The 27,042-nt window shown below is 47.5% G+C and overlaps 1 protein-coding gene across 2 annotated transcripts in view; it reads left to right on the top strand.

Moving 5' to 3' along the window:
* Positions 1–27,042, top strand: part of LOC147706907 (epoxide hydrolase 1-like) — a 243,490-nt gene that overhangs the window by 169,621 nt on the left and 46,827 nt on the right. For both annotated transcript variants that reach the window (XM_086926167.1, XM_086926168.1), the window contains exons 4-7: positions 3,658–3,838; positions 5,737–5,964; positions 6,898–7,027; positions 19,822–20,033. In XM_086926167.1, coding sequence (XP_086782293.1) covers positions 3,658–3,838; positions 5,737–5,964; positions 6,898–7,027; positions 19,822–20,033 — 751 coding nt within the window. The remainder of the gene's footprint in view (positions 1–3,657; positions 3,839–5,736; positions 5,965–6,897; positions 7,028–19,821; positions 20,034–27,042) is intronic.

Consider the following 27,042-nt stretch of genomic DNA (forward strand, 5'->3'; position numbering starts at 1 on the left):
GATTTGAACCATCAATAGACATAGAAACGACACAATCAAATATCAACAGACGTCCTCGAGGTCAGTTTTTATCAACTCCCTACCTGACTATGAAGTTCGGATATTACATAGCATCTCGGACAACAATGGGTCCTGTACCAAGGGTGCTCTTCGTTTGCTTGTTAACAGCCAATGTTCCTCTTGCAGGTCTAATTACAATAACCAAACAAGGTCCTCATCAAGAGTTGGCCATTATTGGATGCAATAATTATCAATATTTACAAAGCGCTATAATTATCGCCAATCTTGAGTTTCATGGGAATAACGTGCAAATATTAGTGCTTTATACCAAAAGCTGCATGTTCCTGTATTAACCAGGCATTTACTCCTCGATAAATATCATCTGGTTTGTCCTGCCGATATGGACCACGAAACTCATCATTTTGATATGTGCAGTAACAGGAGTTTTCACAGATAAAGGACTTAGGGCCATATGTATCAAGCCAAATTGACTTCGCAAACGCCGAAATTCGCAGAATTTCGGCGTTTCAGAATGCAATTTGGACAAATGGTATGTATGAAGGAAAGGTGCTTTAAAAATAAGGAATCGTGAAATGTGCAATTCCTTATTTTGCGATTGCATTTAAGGAATCGCAAATTTTGCGATTCCTTAAATGCAATGTAAGAAGCCAAAAAAATTCGCAAATTGGCATTAAGGAATCGCAAATTACCACCAACTTCACCAACAAATCAACAACAAAAAACTTACCTGAATGCCCGTCGCATCTCTGCTCGTTTGCCTCCACTGCAGGCACAAGAGCCCAGACTTCCCTGCGGCCAATCCTAACGCTGCTCTCATTCATGACAGCAGCGTCAGGATTGGCCTGAGCAGCCTGGATTTGCACTCCCAGAGAGACTGGGAGCCTGTGCATGCTGTCTTCAACCCGGCAACGCAACTCTTGTTGGAGACCGCTTCAGTGCTCATGTCGGTTTGGCTTTCCTGAGACGGCTATTACACCCACATGTGCACTGACAACAGTGCACCTACCACCTCCCCCCAGTGCCTGTCAGCTCCATGGCCCCACCCCCTAGACTTGACGCTGTAAAGAAAAATAAAACTATAATAAACGTGCTTTATTTTCTTTTTATTTTTCAAGTTTTGATGCTGCTGGGGGGCGGTGATGCCTCTCCGCCATAGCGGAAGAGCCGCCGCTGTTTAAAAGATAGCATCCTCTTGACAGTCTCTTTTTTAGCTTGCCTCTTAAAAAGAAAATAACCTCAAATTCGACAGATGAAAATGATCAAGATATTGGCACTTTTCAAAAGCAAGACATTTCTCAGTTATAAAACAAAAATCTAGAAGTCTTTGTTCTGAATTCTGTGTTCCCCTCATCCTTTTAAAAACAGGTGTAGTTTTCTGAAAATACCCTATGTCTGCACAATGTATGCCCTTTTGCAGTTCTTTCAAGTAATGTGCATTTGCAGTCAGAATTTCCCAAGCTACCGCTCCATTCCTGAGGTTTAATAATTATTACTGGTTTCTTAGAGCTTTTCTGATTTGGCGATGGCTGTCATCGCACCATCTTACAAAGTGGTTCAAACACATCTTTCAAGTGGTCCAGTTGAGCCAGTAAGCTTTTTGTATCCGAAAACCAAACCTAAGTAAGCTCGCTTAATTTAAGGAGCAGGAAACCTGGTTCAGGACATTGCTGGGTGCTCTTTCATTGAGCTAGGGTTGCACGTTTCAAGTTACATGTCACGGTTGCCTTGGTTTAGGGCCCCATTTGTCATGACACCCCGACCCCCAATGCTTTCTGAAATTTGCCTACTGAATTACTCAAAAGTTTATGGCTCCTTTGTAACGACAGGAAACTCCTTCCATTGAGCAAAACTGATGAATCGTCTCTGTGTGTTACTATCCTTTAACCCCATCCATGCTTGTTTACGGAACGGTTCCGTCACGGCCCGCTCGCTGCGCCTGCGTGGCGCAAATTCCACACCTGCGCTGACGATTTAATGCGCGGACGTGTTCATGATGGAACCTCACCCGCGAGCCGTGTCGGAACCTCACCGCGAGCCGTGACGGAGCGGTTCCGTCACAAGCACGGAACCGCCGCGCGGTCGCCCCACCCCCTTAGCGCTGCGGCGGAATAGCCGCCGCAGCGAAGGGGTTAAATCTGGACCGTTCAGTCCATTCCTAGTTCTGACATTATATACTGAATGATCATTTTAGTGAGCTTTATCTAGAAGTCTAGGGACAGTTTTTGTTATCTAGGTCTGTAGGGAGGAAAATCTAGTAGATGCCTGGTATATAAAGATGCCTTATGTATCTGGTGTGATCAAAAATACAGCTGCAAGTAGGAAGACCAAAAATCGATTTACATTCCTAAGGAAAGATATAATGCTAAACTACAATCTGCTTAGTTACAATCTGGCGATTGGAATTTCAAGGGGAATTCATGTGAAGGATTATCTCCCGTTAAATCACTCAAACGCCTCTCACTTAGAAATGCAAACTATATGCAAATGGTTTGTGAGCCGTGCAAACCTAGAAAAAAAGGACAGCTAAAATTACATTTTGGTAAGATAAAGATGTTTAAGATATCTTTTTTCAGAATTATAATTTTTTTTTCAATAAATGATAGGCATCTGACATCAAATATCAGAACATTTGCACTAGTTTCTTTTACTGGCTTGACCACTCGAAGAGGAACACATTTTAGCATCACCTCTTGCAGAAGAGTTTAAAGAATGCATCAAAAATGGTAAAGAGAACTGGACATTTGCTCTAGGTACATCTCAGTTACTACAATCCCCACTCAGCCCAAGGAGTATGTGACCTGGTCCCCTCAGGCGCTAAAAAGGAGGAGATAACCTTCCAGCTTTAATGAAGAAATCTTTTTTGGAACAGGAGAACCACACTTGCCAATTTATCCCTGGTGCACCCCGGAACTCTCTTTTCTGTTGTTCAGTCTCCTCTAAAGTATTTCCTAACAGTTGTGACACCCTCTTAAGGCGTGAGCGTGTAGATGACCGACCACACAACCGGTGGGACATCCTTCCACATCTGGCCAGACAGGATGGACATTTGTCGACGTGAGCAGGCATTGTGACTGAGAAGACTAGAAAAATCACCTCTTCAGAAAACCTCCAAAACATGTTCCTACCCTCAGAAAAATGTATGGAAGAGCAGGAAAACGTCCTTGGGTTCACACCCATTCCCAATTAATTTTCCCACCCTTAATGCATACTGAGAACTACTCCAGAAATGTTGCAGTAAATATACTGTGAGAGTTTGACAGTTCCTAAAACGTGTTCACATCTCCAGAGGTTGTGGGCTAAGGGATTTCTCCACAGTTAAAAATATTTTCCATGTAGAGAAAATAACGAGAAAAAAATAAATGTGCAACTGCACTTTTTCCCCCTAAATCTGTTTACCACCTGCTTGTAAAGTGCAGAAGTATAACTAAAAAAGAAGAATTCAAAGGCCTGGAATTTCCTTAATTTCTATATATTTCCAGAGAAAATTTGTCTTTCACAACATTTTAAAAAAAAAATACAGTTTGTATATCTACTCCCTTTTTATCAGAACCTGTTTCTGAATGATAGAAGGTCCTGAGCCATAACATTTCACCTTTCCACTTCTTCTTTAAATCCCTTTTTTTGTATTTTACTTAGGATCTCCATGCACGAATTGACCAGACCAGATGGACCGCGCCACTGGAGGACATCCGCTTCCACTACGGGTTTAACTTGACTTACCTCCAAAAAGTGGCGTCATATTGGCGAAATCAGTACAGCTGGCAAAAACAAGTGGAAATTCTCAACAAGTACCCACATTTTAAAACTAAAATAGAAGGTATGACTCACACACTAACACTGTCATTAAAAGAGAATAGCCAACATGTTGCTTAGAGGCTACAGTATTTGGATGAAACACTTACTGCACACTAAATATGGAAAATCCCTTCTGTTCAGAACTAATTGGTCATGAAAACAGTGACTGAAGTCTGTGTCTTAATCTTGCCAGACTCTAGCACTGAGTTCTTCACCGAGAATTCTGACTTTCACACATCTGTGAGAGTCATTCTGGGTGGGGTTTAGTGACCAGCAAAAAATAGGTGGGTCCATTGCTCTGTGAAAAGCTGGAAAGGCTGTGTGGTGCTTTAGAAAAGTAGTAAATATTAAAAATGAAATAGCCAGAAAATAATCATCAGGGTTCTGACCAATCGGTACTATTTGTGTAAGGCACTAGATTTTGAGAGGAGTCTCTTAAGGGTAGATGGACTGAGTAACATTCAAATGGTATTTATAACACTGACCCATTAAGACAGGAGTTTCAGACTCTGTCCTTCAAAGTTATTGTAATCAATCTCTCCCCCGCTCCTTCTCCCTCGCTCTCCCTCCCCCTCCCCCTCTCTCTCTCTCTCCCCTCCCCCTCTCTCTCTCCCTCTCCGTCTCTCTCCCCCTCCCCGTCCCCCCTCCCCCCCTCTTCCCCTCTCTCCCCCTCTTCCCCCTCTCTCCCTCCCCCTCCCCCTCTCTCTCTCTCTCTCCCCTCCCCCTCTCTCTCTCCCTCTCCGTCTCTCTCCCCCTCCCCGTCCCCCCTCCCCCCTCTTCCCCTCTCTCCCCCTCTTCCCCCTCTCTCCCTCCCCCTCCCCCTCTCTCTCTCTCTCTCCCCTCCCCCTCTCTCTCTCCCCCTCCCCCTCCCCCCGTCCCCCCTCCCCCCCTCTTCCCCTCTCCCCCTCTTCCCCCTCTCTCTCCCTCTCTCCCCCTCTCTCCCTCTCTCCCCTCTCTCCCTCTCTCCCTCTCTCCCTCTCTCCCTCTCTCCCTCTCTCCCTCCATGCAAATGCTAGGTCTAAAGTGCTGTCAATGTTTAAGTAGTTACTCTATGTGCAATAATTTAATTAGCACTTTGTAGTCCTGAGAAGATTAACAGAAGCGTTGTTATTATCAGGACTTAAATCGGGGGTCCATTACAGAAAATGCGATGCTTTTTGCACCCCTGGGGCAAGTTGGTATTACAGAGGGGGATGTAGATTTTGTGTGCCCACTTCTGTTAAACAGATCTTGCCAGAGCTAAATGTATGCCAACTCGATCTTGAGGGGGTGTGACCCGATGCAAATGAGCGAATCCTTTGCTTTTGAGCTCGCGCTATAATAAAGATGCACATGCCAATGCAAGAAGGCCATCAGGAGGCACACTGATTGTGCACCCCAGAGGCACTGCTTGAAAGGGGGTCCCAAAGAACGCCTGCAGGCATCCCTTTGCAGGAGGGCGCAGTCACTAACTGCACCTGCCTATAGGCGATCTCTGCCCTCCTTTTGAAAGCCAGGACAGGTGCTGCCTGCACAATACAAGGCAGGCTGCGGCTTCAAAATAGCCTACCCATCTACCCCTAATGTGCTAGCCCTCATGCCGGCCTTGGTTCGCGTCTCCACTTGGAACAGCGCATTTACTGTGAAACAACTCTAAGTAGGGCAAATGGCAGACTTTTTAAAAGTCATCTGGCATCCTCAGTAGTACACCTGCCAATTTATGCCTGGGGCTGTTTTCCTGTCATACTACCCTGGACCTTCATGAATCGAAAATGAAAGGGAAAGTATGCTCAGGCAAAAGCATAAATCTCCTGGCACTTTAAAGCCTGAGTAAGATGATGCCATTGAAGTAATGTGCATAGCATTAGGAGGAATAGTTTTGTCTGTTGTGATCATGACTCCTATTAAATGTTAGCATCTTTCTTTTCTTGTTCTTCGCAGGCCTTGATATCCATTTCATCCATGTGAAGCCACCTCGCCTCCCTGCGGGACGCACTGCTAAGCCGCTGCTGATGGTCCATGGATGGCCAGGCTCATTCTACGAGTTTTACAAAATTATCCCTCTCCTAACGGATCCATCCAACCATGGTCTTGGCGATGAGCACATCTTTGAGGTCATCTGTCCATCCATTCCTGGCTATGGCTTCTCAGAAGCTTCTCACAAGAAAGGTAAAGGTGGTGGGTCTTACACTGACTGGCCAATTTAACACGCATGGTAGGATGGAGTGAGAATCTTACTTTTCTGTCCATCATTTAAACTCCTCTGGCCTTGCCTTATTAGATTTATGAAATGTCTGGTAAAACCCATCTCTTTAAGCCATGAAAATGAAAGAACAAATGAGAGTGCTTGTGGCTGGTTTTCACATATAATTGATAATCATGAGTAAGAAGCAAAACAAACTAAAAAGCCTTGTATTGGATAATATGAACTTAAGTAGGAAGGAAATATATAAACTTCCATACAACAAACAATTAGACTTAAGAGTTAATCAAAGTCAAAGGACTAGTCATATTGGAGTTGACAATCATATTGCGTAACCTTTTTCAACTGACATCTAACGCACCCCAACGTCTCTGCGGTGATGCTCATAAAAATATACAGAAATATAGGAATGCCTCTCTCTCAACAAAATATCTGTAAACAGTAATGCTGTGTCCCGTGCTCCACAATGGTTAGTGACCACAAACACTACTCAACTCCCTCTGTGGCACACTATACATGCAAACATGAGCTATTTGCAAAGGAGAAATCGGACAACGAGAGAAGAAGTGTTGGAGAACCCAGTTGCAAGAAGCCTCCGTGACCTCATCATGGAGGCAAAGACCGCCCTACGCCTACGAAGCCTCAAAAAGATGGAATGGTCTATCGTGATTCATGGTTATAGCACTTGTGACTTCATAGCAGAAACAACCGTTCTTGCCACAATAAACCTAGTTCAAAAATCATTTATATTGACTTAAAGAGCAAACGACTGGATCACGGCAAGCCTGCTGGGTTACCCAAAAATTGTAATAAAAAAATAATTACCTGAGGAAGGCAGTCTGATTCTCCACACCAGCGCAGTCTATTAGTTAATGTGCAGCTGTTTCTTCTTTTTCCAGGGTGTGAATCCGTGGCGGTGGCCCGCATATTCTACAAACTGATGATGAGGCTGGGATTTCGTGAGTTTTATGCTCAAGGCGGAGACTGGGGATCCTTGATCTGCACCAACCTTTCCCAAATAGCCCCCAGGTAAGGAACGGATTTCTTTTTCCCATGAGCATTTTACTTCAGTCAGCATGGCTTGATACAAGAGGATTTGTGAAAAACTTTACATAAGGATATTCTGTGTTGTGCTGTTCAAGGCTGCTGTGCCCTGAAGACCTCATAGCACATGCCCTGGTTCTGTATGCTTATCCCCTAGTATGCATCCCTTCCATCTACCAACACCTGGAGTATGGAGTGGACCTCGGTATCTGTACCTGCTGGCTTTTAATGGCGCGTCATCATGATGATCATCACATTATAAGCAAGAGCCGCGCTTTTGTTGGCTTCTGGTATATGACTGTGTCATGAGTGCACAATCAACCAATGCTGCTGTTACACCTGTCTGAGCTGACATGCCTTCTTTGAATAGAGACTCTACCGCAGACATTTTTCTAAATTTCAGAAGTTCTAACTTCGTGGGTTAACCAGTGGAAATCTCAGAATGCACAGAAAGGAAACTTTATTTGTGAATGAATTTTATTAGCAGTACTCCCGATTAGTTATTGCATAAAATTGCTTCAGTTCTGTAGGAGCAATGAAACTAAATTCCATTATCATTACACGAAATCAGTGTGTGACATTATTGCCGTTTTTTGTTACAGATCTTCTTCAAACTTGGCATTCTTTGTAAAAGGCCTATTGTTTAGGTTTAGTGCCAATGTGTTTTGCCTAAGTTGCTGAAACATTCTACTTGTGGTCCATGGTGTGCAAATCCTTCTTAGTTCATGTCTAGTCAAATAAATTACTTACTGGTAATCTTCTTAACTTCTAGCGCTACTTCCTGTCCGAACCCTTACTTAGGAGGTGACTCCCACATCGAGCCAGGAACAGTAGAAGAAATGCTGAAAATGTAATCCACCCACCCAGCTGCATCATAAAAGCTGAATGCTGATCTATCATGAGAATTATTGCGATTTATGTCATCAGAACCTGATTGGAACAGAAACTACATCTCCCAGCATGTCAGTGATATAGTTTACCTGATTAGCCAATCAGTGACCCAGCATCACATGAATAGGAAGATTACGAAATCCACATAACATGTCACACACATTTTTGAAGGAGTCTATTCTAGGACAGGCTGAGCTTGTATTCCCGACTCAGAGGAGCATCATGGAAGCAGCATAACCACTGGCGTCCTTTTTCAGGAGTTCGACACCGAACCCACTAAAGAGGCAGCGATACAACATGTAGCACTATAAAAGATCCCACTCTGGGGATCTGACTCCACACACCTATCCGAGAGGAGATTTGTGGTAAACAAAGATCCCAGCTCCCACCAGATTGCTGAGAAGGACATCATTCCAGTCGACAAAATCACCTACAATACCTTCTTGCCTGTCCCATGTAGTATAAGCTATTTCAGTAGATATCTATGGGCCTGCATACGCATCACACGTTATCACAATAGTACTGAATGATTTATTGTAAATTTGGGGTTGTTTTCAATGGCGCGCTATTATCTTCCAGCAAAACAATTGCCAGTTACAGCAAGTGTTCATGTGAGACCAGACCATGGGATAACACGTGCGACACAGTGGTGGGTCTGACACTTGAATTGATTACATTGAGATTAGACTGTCTATTATTGCGGTGCTATTTCCTTTTCCCATAGTAATCAATGGCAAAGGATGGTAATTGATAAGAGAAACTACATATATGACTCAACAATTAACCAAAAAACATTAAGGATTGTACATATTAATCCTAACTGTCTGGTCTTGAATGCACTGTCCTGAGTCGGTTGATGTCTTGCCCTGAGCACGACCTCAATTTGAATGTTCTCCGCTATTGGTGATCGCAATGAATTGTTTGGTTAAGATTATTAGAACCTTGATAATATTGGCTGGGCATTCAATTGCAAACCTTTTTTAAGATTACTAGGGTACCCGGCCTTTCCAAAAAAAGAAAAGTCCACTCCCCTCATCAGGGACCGCATGGAAAGTGTATTTTGCATTGTGATTCTCTTGTTCTGTAGTAGGGGATCTCTGTGTATAGTCATAATCTAGTGAATAGTCCCGCCCATGTGCGTGGACCCCGGCAATCAAAAATAATCTCTTAAGTTGTCAAAATAATGCAGAAACTGCAAAGACACTTAAGAGAGAATTTAAAGACAAATAATGCAGCCTATATCCACAGGCTACACTGTCCAGTACTTCAACTAGAAATTCCACCAAAATTCACCACACACAGTACAGCCTGCTAGTTTCTACCATAGAGAAACCTGCCTCCCCCAGTCAAAGACTCAGGAATGATAGAGAGGAAGGCAGGGACAGACAAGCCCCATAGGCTGCCATTATGTGGCTTAAATAGGATACTGTGCCTTTAAGAGAACTTTCCAGAACTTCTCCCAGTATCCCAGAATGCATAGCAGGTCCCTCTTACTTCAGTTCTTTTTTCCGGCTCCTGCTTACAGGACCCTGGCATTGAGCTCTCCCTTTTACAAGGGTTTATTGAATTCGTTTTTGCACTTTTAACTTTTAAAAGTGTTGCAGTTACTGCTTGGTGTTCTCTTCTCACTTTTGTGCTGTTTTTAGGCGTTTTGGGGCTCCGAAATGCCTGGCCTTTTTGTCAAGTGCCCAGCATGTGAGAGGAAGAAGGCCAAAAGCGACCCCCATGATGTCTGCATCGTGTGCCTTCCAGAAGATCATGGCCCTGAGGAGTGTGTTATCTGCCAGCAACTTTCTGCTAGGACCCTCAGGGACAGATTGAAGATCAGGCTGGCTGGCCTGGAGGATAGGCGCCAACGTGCTGCAGGTGGGTCTGGGCAGCCTGGGAGGGATCCCTCTGCCTCTGCTGAGGCCCCTGGGGGGCTCCCCAGGGGCAGGAAGTCCAGCCAACGATCCCATTCTCCGTCGGCGTCGATGGCATCGACGACGGCGTCGAGAGGGATGACGACGGCGTGCTCCCCTTCTCCCCGGGGCTCCGGGTCGAGACGGCGCGACGGCTCGACGGCGAAGGAGAAACCGACGTCGAGGCCGCCGTCGACGTCATCGTCTTCGTCGAGGTCATACCGACGCCGAAGGCACAGTGACGTGCATCGACGCTCGCCGTCGAAGCGGCGCCCGACGCTCGCCGTCGAGGCGACACCGTCGGTCGCCGTCGAGGCGACACCGTCAATCTCCGTCGCGGCGACACCGCCGATCGACGTCGAGGGGCTCCTCGACGTCGGGAACATCAAGGCGACGGCGGCGCTCGTCGTCGAGGGCGGACCGCCCGACGTCGAGAGGACGACGAAGGTCGACGTCGAGGAGTCGGCGTTCGGCGTCGGGGAGTCGGCGTTCGACGCCGAGGAGGAGGCGGTCGACGCCGAGGAGACGGCGCTCGACGCCGGAGTCCAGGAGACGTCATTCGACGCCGGAGAAGCGTCGTTCTGCGTCCAGCAGACAGCGGTCAGCGTCGGGGAGCAGGTCACCCGCTCCAAAACGGCGAAAAAGGGACTCTAGTCCCAGGAGTCATGCTGCTTCCAGCGGTGGTCGCAAGAGGAAGAGGTCGCCTGCGGATGGGGATGGATCTCCGCGCCCCTCGCCTGGAGGGACACCGGGCTCGGTGTACTCGGAAGTGTACACTCCGTCCCGGCCCAGGACTCCGACTCCTCCCCCCGTGCCTAAGGAGGACCCTCCGCCCAAACCACCACTGCCTTCAGGGGACACTCCTCCACCTCCGGTCCCTCCGCATGGGCCCGCACCGCAGCCGAAGGTTCCTCCTCCGAGGTCCACTTCCCTGCCGTCCCTGCCTGCTCCTCCCAAGGGGACTCCGAAACCGAAACCCCGGGAGGAACCGAAGACGCCTCGTGATGAGCCGAGGAAGACCCCTCCGCGCAAACCGAAGGAGCGCCCACGAGCTGGCAGGTCTCGCTCTCGCTCTGGGCGGAAGGACAGATCGAGGCACAGATCATCCACGAGATCGAGGCACCGCCATAGGAGGCGCGAGTCTCGCTCTCACACGAGGTCCTCTGGGACCAGGGATTATTCACCTACCCTATCGGGGTCTCCGGACACCAGAGTGTCCCCGATAGATGACCTGGTGGCCTTTCAGGACGTACTGTTGCGGGGCGCAGCGAAGCTCGGCATCTCCCTGACGGTGCCTACACCGAAGACCTCTGTCATCTTCGAGACGCTGCATCAGAGGCATCTGTCTCGTCCTCTCCTGCCCCTGGTGCCGGGCCTGGAAGAACCTGCTATGGCTCTGTTTCTCACCCCGGCTGTGACGAGGGCGGCCCCGTCGAGATTGCTTAAGAAGTACCGAGCTCCCGAATCGGATCCGGCCTTTTTGAGGGCTGAGCCTCCACCTGACTCCGTCATCGTCACGGCGGCCCGCAAGCAGCATGCCACCACCCCGACCTCCACGGTTCCCCCGGACAAGGAATCGAGATGGATGGACTCGGCAGGAAGGAAAGTTTGTGGTACTTCCGCGACCTCCATGAAAGCGGCGAGTGCCACGGCCTTGTTGGGTCGCTACGACCGCGCCCTCTGGGACTCCCTCGAGCGCTTTGCGGAGCATTTGCCCCGGGAGCAGCGTGAAGACTTCACGGAAGTCCTGAGTGAGGGGATGCTGGTAGCCAACCAGATAATCAGCGCGGCTGCGGACTCTTCCCTGTTGGCGGCTCACGGATTTTGCCACGGGATCAACCAGCGGCGTCACGCATGGCTCCGGCTTACGTCCCTGAAACCGGACGCACAGCAGAGGGTGGCCAATCTGCCGTTTTCCGGTGAGACCCTCTTCGGAAAACATGCTGATGATGAAATGGCCCGCATGAAGGCGGAGGCCGAAACGCTGACGGCTGTGGGCCTGGAAAAGCCCAAGGAGACCAAGAAGCAGTACCGCCCCTTCCAGCGGCGGTTCGGCGGACAGGGCCGAGGTCGAGGACAGGCCTCAGGACACTCCCAGCAGCAGCAGCAATTCCGGAAGCCGTTCCAGAAGCGGCAGAAGGGCAGGGGAGGCCAGCAATCGGCTCCGGCGCCCAAGGGCCAGGCGGGGCCTAGGCCCTCGGAACTTACTTCCCCCGGATCCGTTACCCACTCCGGTAGGGGGAAGCATCCAACTTTTTCTGGCAGAGTGGAGAAAAATTACTCAGGACAAGTGGGTGCTGAATAATGTTTGCAATGGATACAGTCTTCGGTTCACCAGCCCTCCTCCAGCTATTCCCCCGGTCAGCTCGCAGTTTCAGCTGCGCGAGCTTCAGGCGGAAGCGGATATCCTGTTGAGGAAAAGGGCGATAGAAGACGTACCTCGGTCTCAGAGAGGAAGAGGTCTGTACTCCCGGTTCTTCCTGGTTCGCAAGAAGGACAAGAACGAGTTCAGGCCCATTCTGGATTTGCGACAGGCAAACAAATGGATTCGCAGAGAAAAGTTCCGCATGCTGTCGTTGCATCAGATTTACCCTCAGTTGCAACAGGGGGACTGGCTTTGCGCTATAGACCTACAGGATGCTTACTTCCATGTGCCCATTGCACACAAACACAGGAAGTTCCTGCGGTTCCAAGTCGGCACCAATCACTATCAATACACAGTACTCCCATTCGGACTGAAGTCTGCGCCGAGAACGTTCTCGAAGTGCATGGCGGTGGTAGCAGCACACCTGAGGAAGAACAAGGTGTTCGTCTACCCGTACCTGGACGATTGGTTGATCAAGGCATCCTCCTTCTCGGAAGCGCGAGCACACTTCCAGAAGACGTGCGTTCTCTTGAACAAGTTGGGGCTGCACATCAACATGGCCAAGTCTGTCCCGACTCCGGTCCAATGCATACAGTACTTGGGAGCCTCCATCAATACGCTGTCAGCAAGCGTGTCTCCTTCGGAAGAGCGACGATTATCACTCCTTCGAAAGGCTCAGGCTCTTATGACGACTCCATCTACGACAGTGAGGACGGTGTCTTCTCTACTGGGATCGATGGCCTCTTGTATCTTCCTGACGCCACACGCGCGGCTGCACATGAGACCGCTGCAGGAGTGCTTGGAGGACCAGTGGGATCAGAGGAAAGGATCTTGGGACGACAAGATTCGGCTGTCGCTGCATGCTCTTCAGTCTCTGAAGTGGTGGTGTTCGGCGGAGAATCTCCTCAGAGGGGTTCCCTTTCACAAGGACATTCCCACTCAGACTGTCGTGACGGATGCGTCTCTTCTGGGATGGGGAGCGCACTCCGGGACTTTGCAGATTCAGGGCACGTGGTCACCGATGGAGGCCACGTATCACATCAATTTCCTGGAACTCAGGGCTGTTCACTTGGCGCTGAAGGCCTTTCTTCCGTCCTTCCAGAACAACTCTCTGCTTGTACAGACGGACAATACCACCACGATGTATTACCTCAACAAGCAGGGGTCTCGAGATCGCGCACTGTCGCAGGAGGCGCAGACGATCTGGCACTGGCTCCTGGCCAGAGGACTGACGATAACGGCCACCCATCTACCAGGTGTGCAGAATGTTCAGGCAGACGCACTGAGCAGACTGCTTCAGGAAAACCACGAATGGGTCATAAACGACGAAGTACTAGGAGAAGTCTTCGCAAGGTGGGGAACTCCAGACGTAGATTTGTTCGCCACCGCCGAAAACAGCAAGTGCAGAGACTTCGCCTCCAGGTACTTCCAGCAAGGGACGCTGGGGAATGCGTTATGGATCAACTGGACGAACGGCTTTCTGTACGCCTTTCCTCCCATTCCCCTGATTCCGGCGGTGCTCATCAAGCTGGCCCGGTCCAGAGCTCGGATGATACTCATCGCCCCGGAGTGGCCCAGGCAGTGGTGGTTCACGGACCTACTTCACCGGTCTCTCCTTCCTCACATTCGGTTGCCGTGCAGGCCGGACCTTCTCACGAAGTTCGGGGGGCGGATGTTACACCCCAACCTCTCGTCTTTGAGTTTGGCGGCATGGCTCCTGAGATAGTGCAATATGGCCATCTGAATCTTCCCGATGATTGCATGGACATACTGAAGGAGTCTAAGAGACCTTCCACTCGGACTTCATATGCTTACAAGTGGAAGAGGTTTTGTATCTGGTGCCAGTCTAAGAACCATGACCCTACGACATGCAAGGAAGATGTCATCCTTCCTTACCTTTTGCATTTGGCGCAGTCTGGCCTTAATGTCCATTCCATTAAGGTTCATCTTGCTGCATTGACTGCCTACAGGAAATGCCCTTCACAGACTTCCTTTTTCCAGATCCCTGTGATCAAAGACTTTCTGGAAGGCTTGAAGAAAGTATTCCCTCCTGTCAGGCTTCCCTCGCCTTCATGGGAATTGAATGTGGTGCTGTCCAGATTGATGAAGGAGCCTTTTGAGCCTATTCATAAGGCTTCGTTGCAGCACCTGTCCTGGAAGGCGGCGTTCCTCGTGGCCATTACATCGGCCCGCAGGGTGAGTGAAATTCAGGCGTTGTGTTGTACTGAACCTTATACTGTATTTCATGCTGCTAAGGTTGTTATGCGTACTCACCCTAAATTTCTTCCCAAGGTTATTTCTGATTTTCATGTCAACCAGACTATAACTTTGCCTACGTTTTTTCAGAACCCTTCATCCCCAGCGGAGAGGTCTCTCCATTCCCTGGATGTTAGGAGGGTGTTGAAATTTTATCTGGATAAAACCAAGGATATTCGTAGGTCTGACCAGTTGTTTATCAATTATGGATCGGTCAGGACGGGTCTTGCGACCTCGAAGCAGTCCATCTCTAGGTGGATTGTGTCCTGCATACAATTGTGTTACCAGAAGGCTAATAAGACCTTAGGAGGTAAGCCTAAGGCTCATTCCACCAGGGGCAAAGCTGCCACGACGGCTCTGCTCCGTAACGTGCCGATTGCTGAAATCTGCAAGGCAGCCACTTGGAAGTCGGTTCATACCTTTGCTAAACATTACTGCCTGGACACTGATGCCAGGGCAGACGCTCAGGTTGGCCAGGCTTCGCTGCGGAATTTGTTCGCACAGTAGTGGCGTTATGTATTTTTTCTCCACCGCCGCTTTGGTGTGGGGATGGGCTTGCCATTCTATTCACTAGATTATGACTATACACAGAGATCCCCTACTACAGAAGGAGTAGTTTCTGTCCTGTAACTCCAGTTCTGTAGTAGGGGTATCTCTGTTATAGTCATAAGCGCCCGCCCTCCTCCCCGGTGGAGACTTTTTTCATCATGCAAGAATGCGACAGGTCTGGCGTGCTTCGCCTTCAAAAAGAACTGAAGTAAGAGGGACCTGCTATGCATTCTGGGATACTGGGAGAAGTTCTGGAAAGTTCTCTTAAAGGCACAGTATCCTATTTAAGCCACATAATGGCAGCCTATGGGGCTTGTCTGTCCCTGCCTTCCTCTCTATCATTCCTGAGTCTTTGACTGGGGGAGGCAGGTTTCTCTATTGTAGAAACTAGCAGGCTGTACTGTGTGTGGTGAATTTTGGTGGAATTTCTAGTTGAAGTACTGGACAGTGTAGCCTGTGGATATAGGCTGCATTATTTGTCTTTAAATTCTCTCTTAAGTGTCTTTGCAGTTTCTGCATTATTTTGACAACTTAAGAGATTATTTTTGATTGCCGGGGTCCACGCACATGGGCGGGACTATTCACTAGATTATGACTATAACAGAGATACCCCTACTACAGAACTGGAGTTACAGGACAGAAACTACTCCATACTAATCATATTCAGGACTTTTTTAATGATGAATTTATGAAGAGCAAGTATTCATGATTATTATATGTTTGCATGTGCGACTGTAGATACACATGCTCTGCATACTCCCACCATCTAGTGTTAGATTCGGAGCTTTGCAAATAGTTTTTCTTCGAAGATGATGTTCGAGTCACGAGATCGAATGACTCCTTCTCCCGGTGATACTGCGCATGAGCATGTCTGGTTTGGTCGTGTGTGCCTCTCCTTGTTGTTTAACTCCTTTCAGGACGGGTCTTCAGTCCTATCCTGTTTTCGATGGAATAGTTTGTCCTGATTGTGCTTTTCCATTACTGTACCGCTTTAAAACTTCGTCGGTTCGGGCACCAACCTATTGCCCTTCGGGCATCACCCGTCTCTCATTTACCATCTCACATGCACAGTCAGTGTTGAAGATGTGTTTCTGATGGAAAGGACACCTTTACAATTTTGCTTGCAGTGCCACTCCAAATATCTGCACACTGGTCAGCACTCGGTGTACAAACTTCGACATCTCACCCGACCACCGCGAGGCCGACTGCAATGCCTGCAAGTCTTTCCGTTCCAAAAAGACTCTCCGGACCGATTGGCTCATCAGTTGCAGATGTCTCATCGGAGTAAAGACGACACTCCTGACATTTTCGGGGAGAAGCACTCCCAGGAGGCGACTGCTGCGGAAGACGAAGAATGGACTTTCTTTGTAGAAGAACACACTGGCTCTGACATGAAGGAGGAATTAGAGTACACCCTGCCACCCGGGCGGCGCGTGAGTACTATCGACCCAGACCCTGCTCCACAACCCAAGCATGCCTGAAAACACTTGCCCTTCCCAATGCTAGAGGTCGCCAGACCACCACTGCTGTCTGGCCATGGTCAGATCCCCAAAAACACTTTGGATGCCCCACCCTCGGACCCGGGACTGAAAATTTCCACCAAGGTTAAGCCCTTGCGTCGACTTCCTCGTATTAAGTGCATGCTTTGGTCGCAACCAAGCCTTCGAGACATACTTGGCAATGGAACACATCTAACTTGGTACCGAGCAAGAAACATTCATCTGTTCCGAAACGGTCCGAGACCAAAATCTCATAGCATTCCTCTTGTTTCCATGTTTCCTGTCTAGCCTATCCTTGAAACAATGGACATTCTACAACGCAAGATCCAAATTCAGGAAGGCACCTGGCAAATAATGGCCTCTCCTCCACCAAAGAGGCATTTAACCTTTGAGGATGCATTGGACGCTCCTGTTCTCCCCCAAAATAGAACAAAGCTACCAGTCCTATCCTCATCTCCTCTGTTGTCGCCACCTCCACCACCACCACCATTAAAATCTCTACCATCATCATAACCTCCACCATCCCCTTCTCCTTCCCCTATATCTCCACAACTCGACCCTCTCGATGCTACACCTCCAGGTCATTAAGATCAAACACTAGGGGATCGGGAGAGTCATTAGGAGATCCTGACCCCCGGGATGCATATGATGCAGATCCCATGACGCCTAATGATCCATATCTTTAGCCAGCCTATCTGAAAGAAACAGTTTGTAATAGATTCCTTACCTTAGAATTCCCCCAGGATTCGGACTGGATCCAGAAAGTTTTTCCTCAGCGGTACCCTTGTGCATCTGAAGGTGGGTCGGTCGGCTCTGCGTTCGGCGTCGTGGTCGCGGGATGACGTCACAGTAGCTACATAGATGCCGCCCTCACGTTTTTCCGCGCCAGCAAGAGCAGATCCGGAGAGAGCTATACCTCCTGTCACTTTTTGACTAACTTTCGCTTGACTTTTGTCAACTTCGTTTTTTGAGTCCATTCGACTCTTGGTGCACGAAGGATGCCCGGCTTCAAGGCTTGCTCGAGGTCCCAGTCACGTAGGAGGTCGCAGGACCAACACCATCCTTTATCTATGTCTTTGCACTCTGTGTCAGGTACGTCAAAGCACAAGAAAAAGTCGAAGTAGCATTGTCGCTCTTCGACTACTCCCCGTCCGTTGGCCAATGTGAAGAGGAATGCGGGTGGTGCCCCTCCCACGGCTCAGTGTACGGAGCTCGTAGGGTTGGCTCCGGGTTTCTCCCCCTTCCCGGGACCAGGAGCGACCCCTGCCCAGCTTTGTCAGTTTTACGAAGCGATGCACGCCATCTTTCAGCAGCCCCTCTCAGCCGGCGTGCCTTTGGGCCCCACAAGCTCGGCTGGGGGCCCTGAGCCTTCAGTACCAGTGGCTTTGGCGCCGCAGGGTCCCCTTGGATCCAGGCCTGGATCCTGATTGATGCCGGTCGACCTTGTTACGCTTTCCACAGCGACGATTCCATGGGCACGACGTCCGCAACCGGCGTCGGCTGAATCCCCAGCCGACGTCAACCCCAGCCTCCACCGCGCTTGTTTTGGCTTTGTCGCATTGGTCTTAATCACCACAATACTACAATCAATTTCTTCTAGTTCTTGTTCTGGGTGTTGTGTCAGAGTTATTGTTTTTCCATGGATGGAGTCTTTATCTGTCATGGAACACAACTTGTTCACTCGCATACAGTGCACAAGTGCTATTTCCTACATCAGCTGATATTTGAAAAACCCTATCATATGAAATACAGATACCTAGTTAATGTAACATGTCTATCAGTTCTCGATTTCTCGTTTGACAGTGGATAGAAAGAGCAATGTTTATAGATAAAGGAGCTTCTCTTTTGCTGTTATGTCTAGGAGCTGAAGTAGAGTCTGTTCTTGAATTCTTTACACTGTTAAACATCAGTAATTCGGAAATAGACAACGCTCTATTGGTAACGGCTGTTTCGCAGAAACACTGATCTATGTTGGGTCCATCAAGTATAATTTTAACAAGGGCAAGAAGCAATTCTGTAACTGATCAGTTTCTATAGTCATCCCAAACGTTTAGGTTTTCAGATTTTAGCATCCTGTCCTTTCTAACAATGTTTGCTGCACTGGCAATATTTACAGTGTCAGAATTTGATTTGTCATAGGAAATACTAATGCAGATCCTACACTAACTTTGAAAGCTAACAGGAAATCTCTTCCTTCATTGTATGCCTTTAAACCCCTTGTATTTCTGAGAATTCTCTTTTTAGCCTTGTTGAATTACCCTTACCTGCAGTAGAATCGAGCTGCTTTACTCTGCTTCTGTTAAAGTTTACTAAGCCACGGAGTTAGTAAATTGTTTTAACATCTCCCTTTCGGGAATCTTTCAGATAAGATACAAGCTTGGCTAGAGCTATTCCTTTTACTGTGGTCTCACAAGGTGATTCGTTTTGTATTCTTTCGTACACTGTGTGCTCTGTTCAAAAAGTCCAACAAAACAATTATGATGGTATTCAGCATCCTGTAAATCCATCTCACCCATAGCCAATTTTGCAATAAGTGCTGCATCTTGAACTTACCCTTCACACTGACGAACATTTGCATCCAAACTTCTGTTTTTGCTTTAAGCATTACAGATGTATCTGATTTGTTGCAAAAGAAACATGTTTTTTTCCAGGAATTTTATTCGGAACTGGAATTGCTGAACGTGTTTTCACTGAGCTACCATATAGATCTGCATGACTGTTTTCTTTTCCAAGCCTGTTGCTGCTTTAGATTGTCACCCTTGTTTAAACCCAATTTATGCCACACTGCATTGTTAGTTCTTACTATCTGCTCAATACCACAACCATAATTAATCCATTCTAGTTCTATTCTCATATGTACGCATTTCAATTCTTTAAATGTATTCAGGTTATGGTCTAAAGCACTATAGCCTGACCTATAATGTTTGCATGTAGCATCTGCTGGTCTAATAAGTCAATCTGAAGTGCGCTCCTGACAAAGAACACAGGTGGACCGATTTGTTGCTACAACATTGTGCTGGACAGCTTGACCACTGGTTGTGGGTGTTGGAATAAGGTATTGTTTGGACATGCTACTCCTTTTAAGGCATTACAGAAGACGTCTTAAAGCTGAAAGAAAAGAAAGGTTCATATTAATGTATAATACATTTTAGTAAATGCTGATACATGTTCATAAGTATGACTATTTACATCAAATTTATGATAGATTTGAATTTTAAAGTAATGTACATGATTTTGGTGGCCATTTTAGTTTTGCATTTGAAATCCGGTATTTTTAGGAGCTGCGATCATTGATCCATATAAAATTCTTTCTTGCAGTCATGTCAAAGGCCTCCACTTGAATATGGTCTTCGTCCCACAGGGGCCATCTCAGTTCTTCTCTATCTTGTTCGGGAAATACTTCCCTGGGCTCTTTGGCTTGCGAGATGTGGATGTCCAGCGGATGTTCCCTTTTATGGAGAAAGTGTTGTATCACATTGTGAAGGAGAGCGGCTACATGCATATTCAGGCGACGAAGCCCGACACTGCTGGTAAGATGTGCAGATCTACATGTCCGGATGCATGTGGTGGGCAATGAAAGGTAACGACCTTTCATTGGCTTATTAAAAAAATCTTTGGAACTTATAGTATTTTGTGGGCATGAACATCTTATAATGTCACATTAAATATAGATTTGAAAGGCTTTTCTTCATTTGCGCTTGTGCTATGTGCAATATCGCTGACATTCCAAAGAAAAGTTGGAGAGGGCAAAGAATTCCAGAGTTCAGGAGCAGAAACTCAAAATGACATATTCAGTAAACATGTTCATGTAACTTAAATCTGATGCTCTAAAAAGACTGGAAGTTTGGATGGAGGAGGTCAGTCCGTATTCTGCGACCAAAGTTTCAAACTGATCACTGTTCACCTTCAGCGTATGGGAGTACTGATTAGTTATGAAACTGTGATTCACTGGACCTGAAAATTAGTGTTCAGTTGAAACACATCATCCAGACCATGTTCCTCTTAAAGCAGATATATGTGCATCAGGATTTGTCATCCACAAGATGAGATTTGTTGCTGCCGCAGTGCAGCAGAGGGAGATAGGTTTTGCCAGAAATGGAAGGCATGTAGAGCAATCCCCACATGGGTAGACAAGAGGCGTACCAACTCAGTAGTTTGGAACAGTATCTAGATACCTGATGATCCTGAGAAGGTGTTCATTTACACATATGCAAGTTCTCTAGTGATACAGGAAGCCAAAGCAAAGCAGCCACATTCTAGCGCACAGGCCAAATCAACCAAGGTGCTAATCAGGGGGTGGGGTAAACTTAAAGATGGCGTTTTTGAGTCGGCCCTCGACTCCTTTCATGCCTTCGCAGCAACCGACAATAACGGGGCTGCCGCGCAGTTTAACAATTGGCTGTTGACAGCCCTGATCAGGTGCGCCCAAAAAACTTTTGACGGTAAAAAGAGTTAAGAAATCGTCGCCATGGTATACCCCAGAGCTTAAACGCTTAAAGGTATATTGCAGAAGCGCTGAGCGTCTTTGGAGGCAGGATTACGACAGTCAAAAGAAAGTCACATACAATCGCACCATTTTTCAATACAAGGAAGCAATTACTGCTGCAGAAAAACAGTTCTTTACAACAAAAATTAAGGAGGCGGGAAATTCAACAAAGGAACTTTTCAAATCTGTTAAATTGTTAACTAAACCTCAACAGGATAATGCTTTTAAGCCCGATCAAACTCTCTGCAATAGACTAGCGGAATATTTCCAACAGGAGGTACAAGGAATTTATAATGATTTCCCTAAGGCCTCAGAACTTCATGACACGAAAAGACTGGTAGCACGCCCCCTTTGTAGACTGACCTGTTCTCAGCCTATAAATACTGAAGTAACACAAAAACTCATACTTTCTATTAAATCAGGCGCATCTATTGAACCTTTCCCCCCTCCTATCATGCATCAAGCTGCTCATAAGATCTGTGAACAGCTTACCCCAATCCTGAACCAAGTATTGGCCTCCAGTTGCTATCCAAAAACCTGGAAAGTAGCGTCCATCACTCCCCTTTTGAAGAAACCCAGTTTGGACCCAAACGATCTAAAAAATTATCTACCTATTGCTGGTCTACCAATTGTGGCCAAAGTTCTAGAGAAACAATTGAATACAGTGCTCACCGAATACCTGGATACAAACCATCTTTTGGGCGTTTCCCAACACAGCTTCCGCTGCACGCCATGTCACCGAATCAGCCTTAATCCTTGCCGCCGAAAAGATCGGCAGGGTGGTGGATGAGGGGGGAGAGCGGTTCTCGTGCTCCTTGACCTCTCAGCTGCATTTGACACCGTGAATCATACCACTTTGGTGCAGTGGCTGGGGGACATAGGGGTAGAGGGAACCGCCCTGGCCCTCCTGTCCTTCTTGGAGGCGAGAGAGCAGAGGTTGTTCTGGGACAACATAATGTCAGACAGCTTCCACCTCCCATGTGGCGTCCCACAGGGGTCCGCCCTTTCCCCGACTATGTACAATATCTACGTCACCCCTCTGACCAATCTCGTTAGGAAGCACGGTTTTGCTCTGGTCTCGTACGCTGACGATACCCAACTTGTCATTTCCATTGCCAGTCAGCCAGAGACCACAGCGACCAGGTTTCACGCCTGTCTTACCAAGATTATGGCCTGGATGAGTCAATAGCTATCTGAAAATAAACACAGATAAGACTCAGGTGATGGAATTCGGGCCGGGCAAGCCCCTGTGGAATCGGTCCTGGTGGCCAACGGAAGCTGGAAAATGCCCTTGTCCAGTAGAGAAGGTCAGAAACTTAGGGATCATCTTTGATGGGAAACTGAACTTTGGCCCCCAGGTTAACAGCCTCACTTAATCATGTTTCCTTCTCTTGGAAACTCTGAGAAAAATGTTCCCATACATCCTGCAAGAGCTACAAAAGACAGTGATGGTTGCTCTGTTTCTATCTAAGTTGGATTACTGCATTGCCCTATTTCAGGGAAATTGACAAATACTACCTGCAAGAATTGCAGTCTTTGCAAAATGCCGCAGTGAGAGTTCTCCTGGGCATCCCCAGAGGATAGTCCACCTCGGCCGGCATTAGATCACTGCACTGGCTACCCGTTAAACAACGCATTGAATTCAAAACCTTAAGTCTTGTACATAAGGCAATTCACGGTGGTGGGCCGAGGACCTACAAGATCTTTTCTCCCCATATATTCCTCCCCGCAATCTTAGGACGGCCAGTCTTGGCCTTATCAAAACTTCAAAAATTAGGAGGGTGAGATGGGGGGGGGGGGACAAAGCAATAACACACTGTGCGGCGAAGTTTTGGAACAAACTGCCGCTGCCCATGAAGCTTCAATCTAACCTTCAGCTTTTCAGGAGGAGTCTCAAAACCTGGCTGTTTACAGTCAACTAGGCAGGCGCGGTGCGGCCATTAGGGCACTTGGGCGTTGCCCCACTAATTAATTTGAGGCATGAGTCAAGTTTCAAGCGTGTCTGCTACTCTGCTGTTGCTGCCATCATTCTCTCAATCTCACTCACCGGAGGCAGTCAGCTCCGAAGGGGCGGGGCAGCCGCAGCAGGACAGAGTGCATTGATGAATGTATCAGGTGGCCTGGCTGGCAGCGTGAATAGCAGTGGTGCGCATGTTCTGTTTAGGGCAGAAGGATTTTTGCGACCAGCCCGAACATGCGCACAAGGCTGTTCATTAGAAGAGCGAGGGCTGTTCCATGCCGCTCTTCTAATGAACAGCCTTGTGCGCATGTTCAGGCTGCTCGCAAAAATCTTTAAGCCCTAAACAGAATATGTGCACTACTGCTCAAGCCAGCCAGCCAGGAGCGAGCGTGAAGTGCTATTCGAGAGACGTCACGTTAGACCATACAGCAGATGGGTGGATGTTTGAGGACATGCAGCGGTGATGTACGGGTCCGGACTCCAGGATAAGGTGGGTGGGTTGTTATGTTGGTTATGGATGGGAGAAGCCTGACAACTAAGTGTGAGTATTGCCGCACGCATGTGAGCCGCCTCGTACACACGATTGTAGTGTGTGCTGTCTCGAAGTAAAAAGCGCGCCCTGGCTGAGGCTCCCATATGAAGAAGGTACTTAGTGTTCTGCGTGCGCACAGTGCGTCTCTACTTCTTTATTGGCAGCCTGGCTGCAACGTGAATGATGGATGAATGTCCGACCTGCCTAATTACTCTGAGTGAGTATGTATTATTTTGCTTGTGTATGATATCATGGCAAGAGCAGAGCTGCCTACTTTAGTGCTTCCAAAGTAGTCAGGTCTGCTCTGCACCTAACGCCGCCATTACTACAGTGCACACGTTGCACACACGACACTCCCTCCAAAGTCGGCAGCTCAGCTGTGCTTGCTCTAGCCAGCATTATGGCCATACTTCGATGTTTGATCATGGACTTGGCAAAATCCAATCGCCAGGATGTAAAGCAGCCGGCTGCTGCAGCTCTTAATATGTTCGGTCACGTTTCCGCTATATAAACATTAACAGTCTTTGAAGTGCAGAGTGACTCTGCACTTCCAAGAGTGTTGATGTTTATATAGCGGAAACGCAGACAAGCACAGAGTTGCAGACATTCGTAAATGTATCTGATGCTAGGCCCAGCCATCTCGAGTGCTCAAGAAATTACCTTTCCCTCAGCAATACAAGCGCAGCTGCGCAACATTTACAAGCATTTCAGTATTGTAGTGTGCCTGCTTGCTTTGTGGCTGCATTTTTGGACAATCACAGAAAGGGGGACATAATCGCTCTCCTGCAAATGCTGTCACTCAGCCCCCAAGCCCTTCTTCCCATTTGAGACCCCGCTTGGGCAACAGGACTGTTATGCAGTGCTGCAAGCTCATACTTTCCCACCTCTTTGTGTATGGACTGCATTTACCAGCTGACAGAACATAAGACTTACAATGAGAACCCATTTTGTGCTATAGTACTAAATATTACCAACTGCACTTGCAATTTCTAAAACAGCTTGTGTATAGACATCCAAGCATGCTATGGTAAGGCAGAGTGACTATGTCATCCCTCATCAAACCTCAGCTCCCCGCAATCTAAAAACCCATCAATATTTCAATTGCGATTCATGTCTTATGTAATGGTACATCAGGGCCCATTTACAGAGGATTTTTTTATTTTATTTTTTATTTTAAAGTTATAATATAGTGCTGCTAGACATGAAGATGGAAGAGTTTTTCACAATAAGGGTCATAGAATGAGAAGTTGCACAACATCTGCATGTGGAAGAGAAAGGCTATATTAAATACATTAGTAAAGCAAGTGAGAGCTTAGACATTTGTGGTTTGGCATCAGTTTAACTCTAGGACATTTAGGGGTATATACATTTGCAGTCGGATGTGAATAAACTACTAACTTTGATGAACAACAGTACATTACCGCAGTACATAAGATGTGTAGATTTGAATCCGCACCAGCTGGGAAAAAGCGGATGGGGTGAGGTGTGGTTAGTGCATGGATGAGACATGCACATCATCTCAACCTCTGTGTGGTGATAAAACACATTGACAATGTGTCTAGTACTGGTGGAACTGGCAGAATTTATACATTACTTTGCTTTCTCCCTCCCCCGCCCCCCCCACCCCCCCACCCCCCTCTGAGCCTCGTTAGGTCGTACTTGCTAGATCGCTATGCTTGTGTTCTGCTATTCGCGCCACCGCACATTTTACGCCCTACCACCTTCAAATGTTACCAGCCGCCTCTGCACATAGGCCTTTATCATAATGTCCCTTTTCATCCACATGTCACCGCGCCAAGATGCCTCGGCAATCGAGCGCTTTATAAGCATATAAACATAGAGGGAACTTGTGCAAGGTGAGCAGTTAGTCATGGAGCTTACTTAGGGAAGGTAACCAGCTACATAGCATAATTATCCATGGTGACGATTTACATGTGGAGCCTGAAAATGTGAACCAGTTACACCAGAGCCTTGGGAGAAAGATCCAAATACATGGCAGGCCCGGTTGGTCTTTTGATGTTGTGTTCGATGAATTATTTATCGGAGGAATTTTCAAAAGGCTGATGACATAAGGTGTGTCTTGCACTGATCCAAAATCACATGCTGAAATGCACAGATCCACACACATACTGATAATTGCTCATGCCACAGATATATAGACAGGCAGAGCCTGACACAGATGTACACAGACGCACACAAAATCTCATTTTCATAAATAACACCACTGCTTCTCAGTCTGTTGGGGAAGAGAGATAGAGAAATTTCTCGGTCTTCTTCAGTGCTCGTGCAAACTTCATCAAAAAGCAATGCATGTTTAAAATCCTTCAAAAGTGATTTTATTGGAGGAGTGTTTAAAATTGCCAGAGACAAAGGACTGCCAAACTTCTTAGTGCAAAATGCTGCATAGACTGTAAGTACGCAGTTAGGTCACTGGGGCCGAGGGTTGGATACACCTAAGCATGTGTATACCGCCCAGGTCTCCCATCACTTGGTCCTGACGAAAACCTGGCAATTTCCACAACAGGTTGAAACATGCAGACCTTTTTACAGTCACATAGATACTGTCGGTCAACCTAACCAGCGCAAGTATCGAATAATTGCTTTTAACATTGTCCAGTAGTTTCAGAATAAAGTTTTTTCTATGAAGTTATACTTGGCCAATTTTTAACTCACTTTTTCACACCACACTCACAAAAAACTACCCGCTCCACTGTAGTCAGGTGTCGCAGCACACCCGGATGGCACTCGGCTGTCTGGGTGGGACCCCGATGATGAAGCATGTCACCAACCAGGTTGGTGAGTGAGGGGTCTTCTAACAAAGAACAATTTTCTTTTGAACTCTCCCTCTCCCTACACTCCATTAGGACCTTGTTAAGTCCAGTGGTGATACTCCTTCCTTTGTTTAAAAAGATTAGGGTCAAGGGGACCAGGAGTACCGGACTCCACATTGTGAAAAATTCCTCACTCTTTTTTTTGTTATTTTATAAATAATAATAGTCCATAAATAATGTATTTTATTTTTTATTTCATAAAGTTTGCTTTTCATTCTGCTATTGTACCAATGGGGGACGGAAAGTGAAAGTGCGCGATGCGTGTGTGAGCGTGTGGTGGGAGCGTGTGAAGCAAAGGAGACGCAATGCGCGCGCACATCGCGCGGCGGTGGCCCTTTGTGCGAGGCATCCGGAAACTACACAGATATAAGGGAAGATGGACGCACACACGCCAATGGTGTGCTGGACTTCCCCTTATCTGACAGTCACCAGCATTGGGGAGGCACACCGAGACACAAAGGTAGGCCCTGGATGTTGGCTGCCCGAGTCCGGCGCTTGGGGCAGGGCGGCCTGTGTGAGCGTGATAGACCAGGCGGCCCATTGAGCCTCCATACCAGTGCATAGCTCATGCCACATGGCGCCGGAGGTAGAGCTGCGCCAGGAGCGACCAGTAACCCGCATCGGGATCCTAAAATGTACATCCTGCTGCCTGGAAGACTGCAAGAGTTCACCTACCTGCGATGGGGAGACATCCTGCGGAACGAAAGCTGGCCCTGGACGCGGGCTGACT

This window comes from Lissotriton vulgaris, chromosome 6 (genome assembly GCF_964263255.1).
Source record: "Lissotriton vulgaris chromosome 6, aLisVul1.2, whole genome shotgun sequence".
Lineage (NCBI taxonomy): Eukaryota > Metazoa > Chordata > Amphibia > Caudata > Salamandridae > Lissotriton > Lissotriton vulgaris.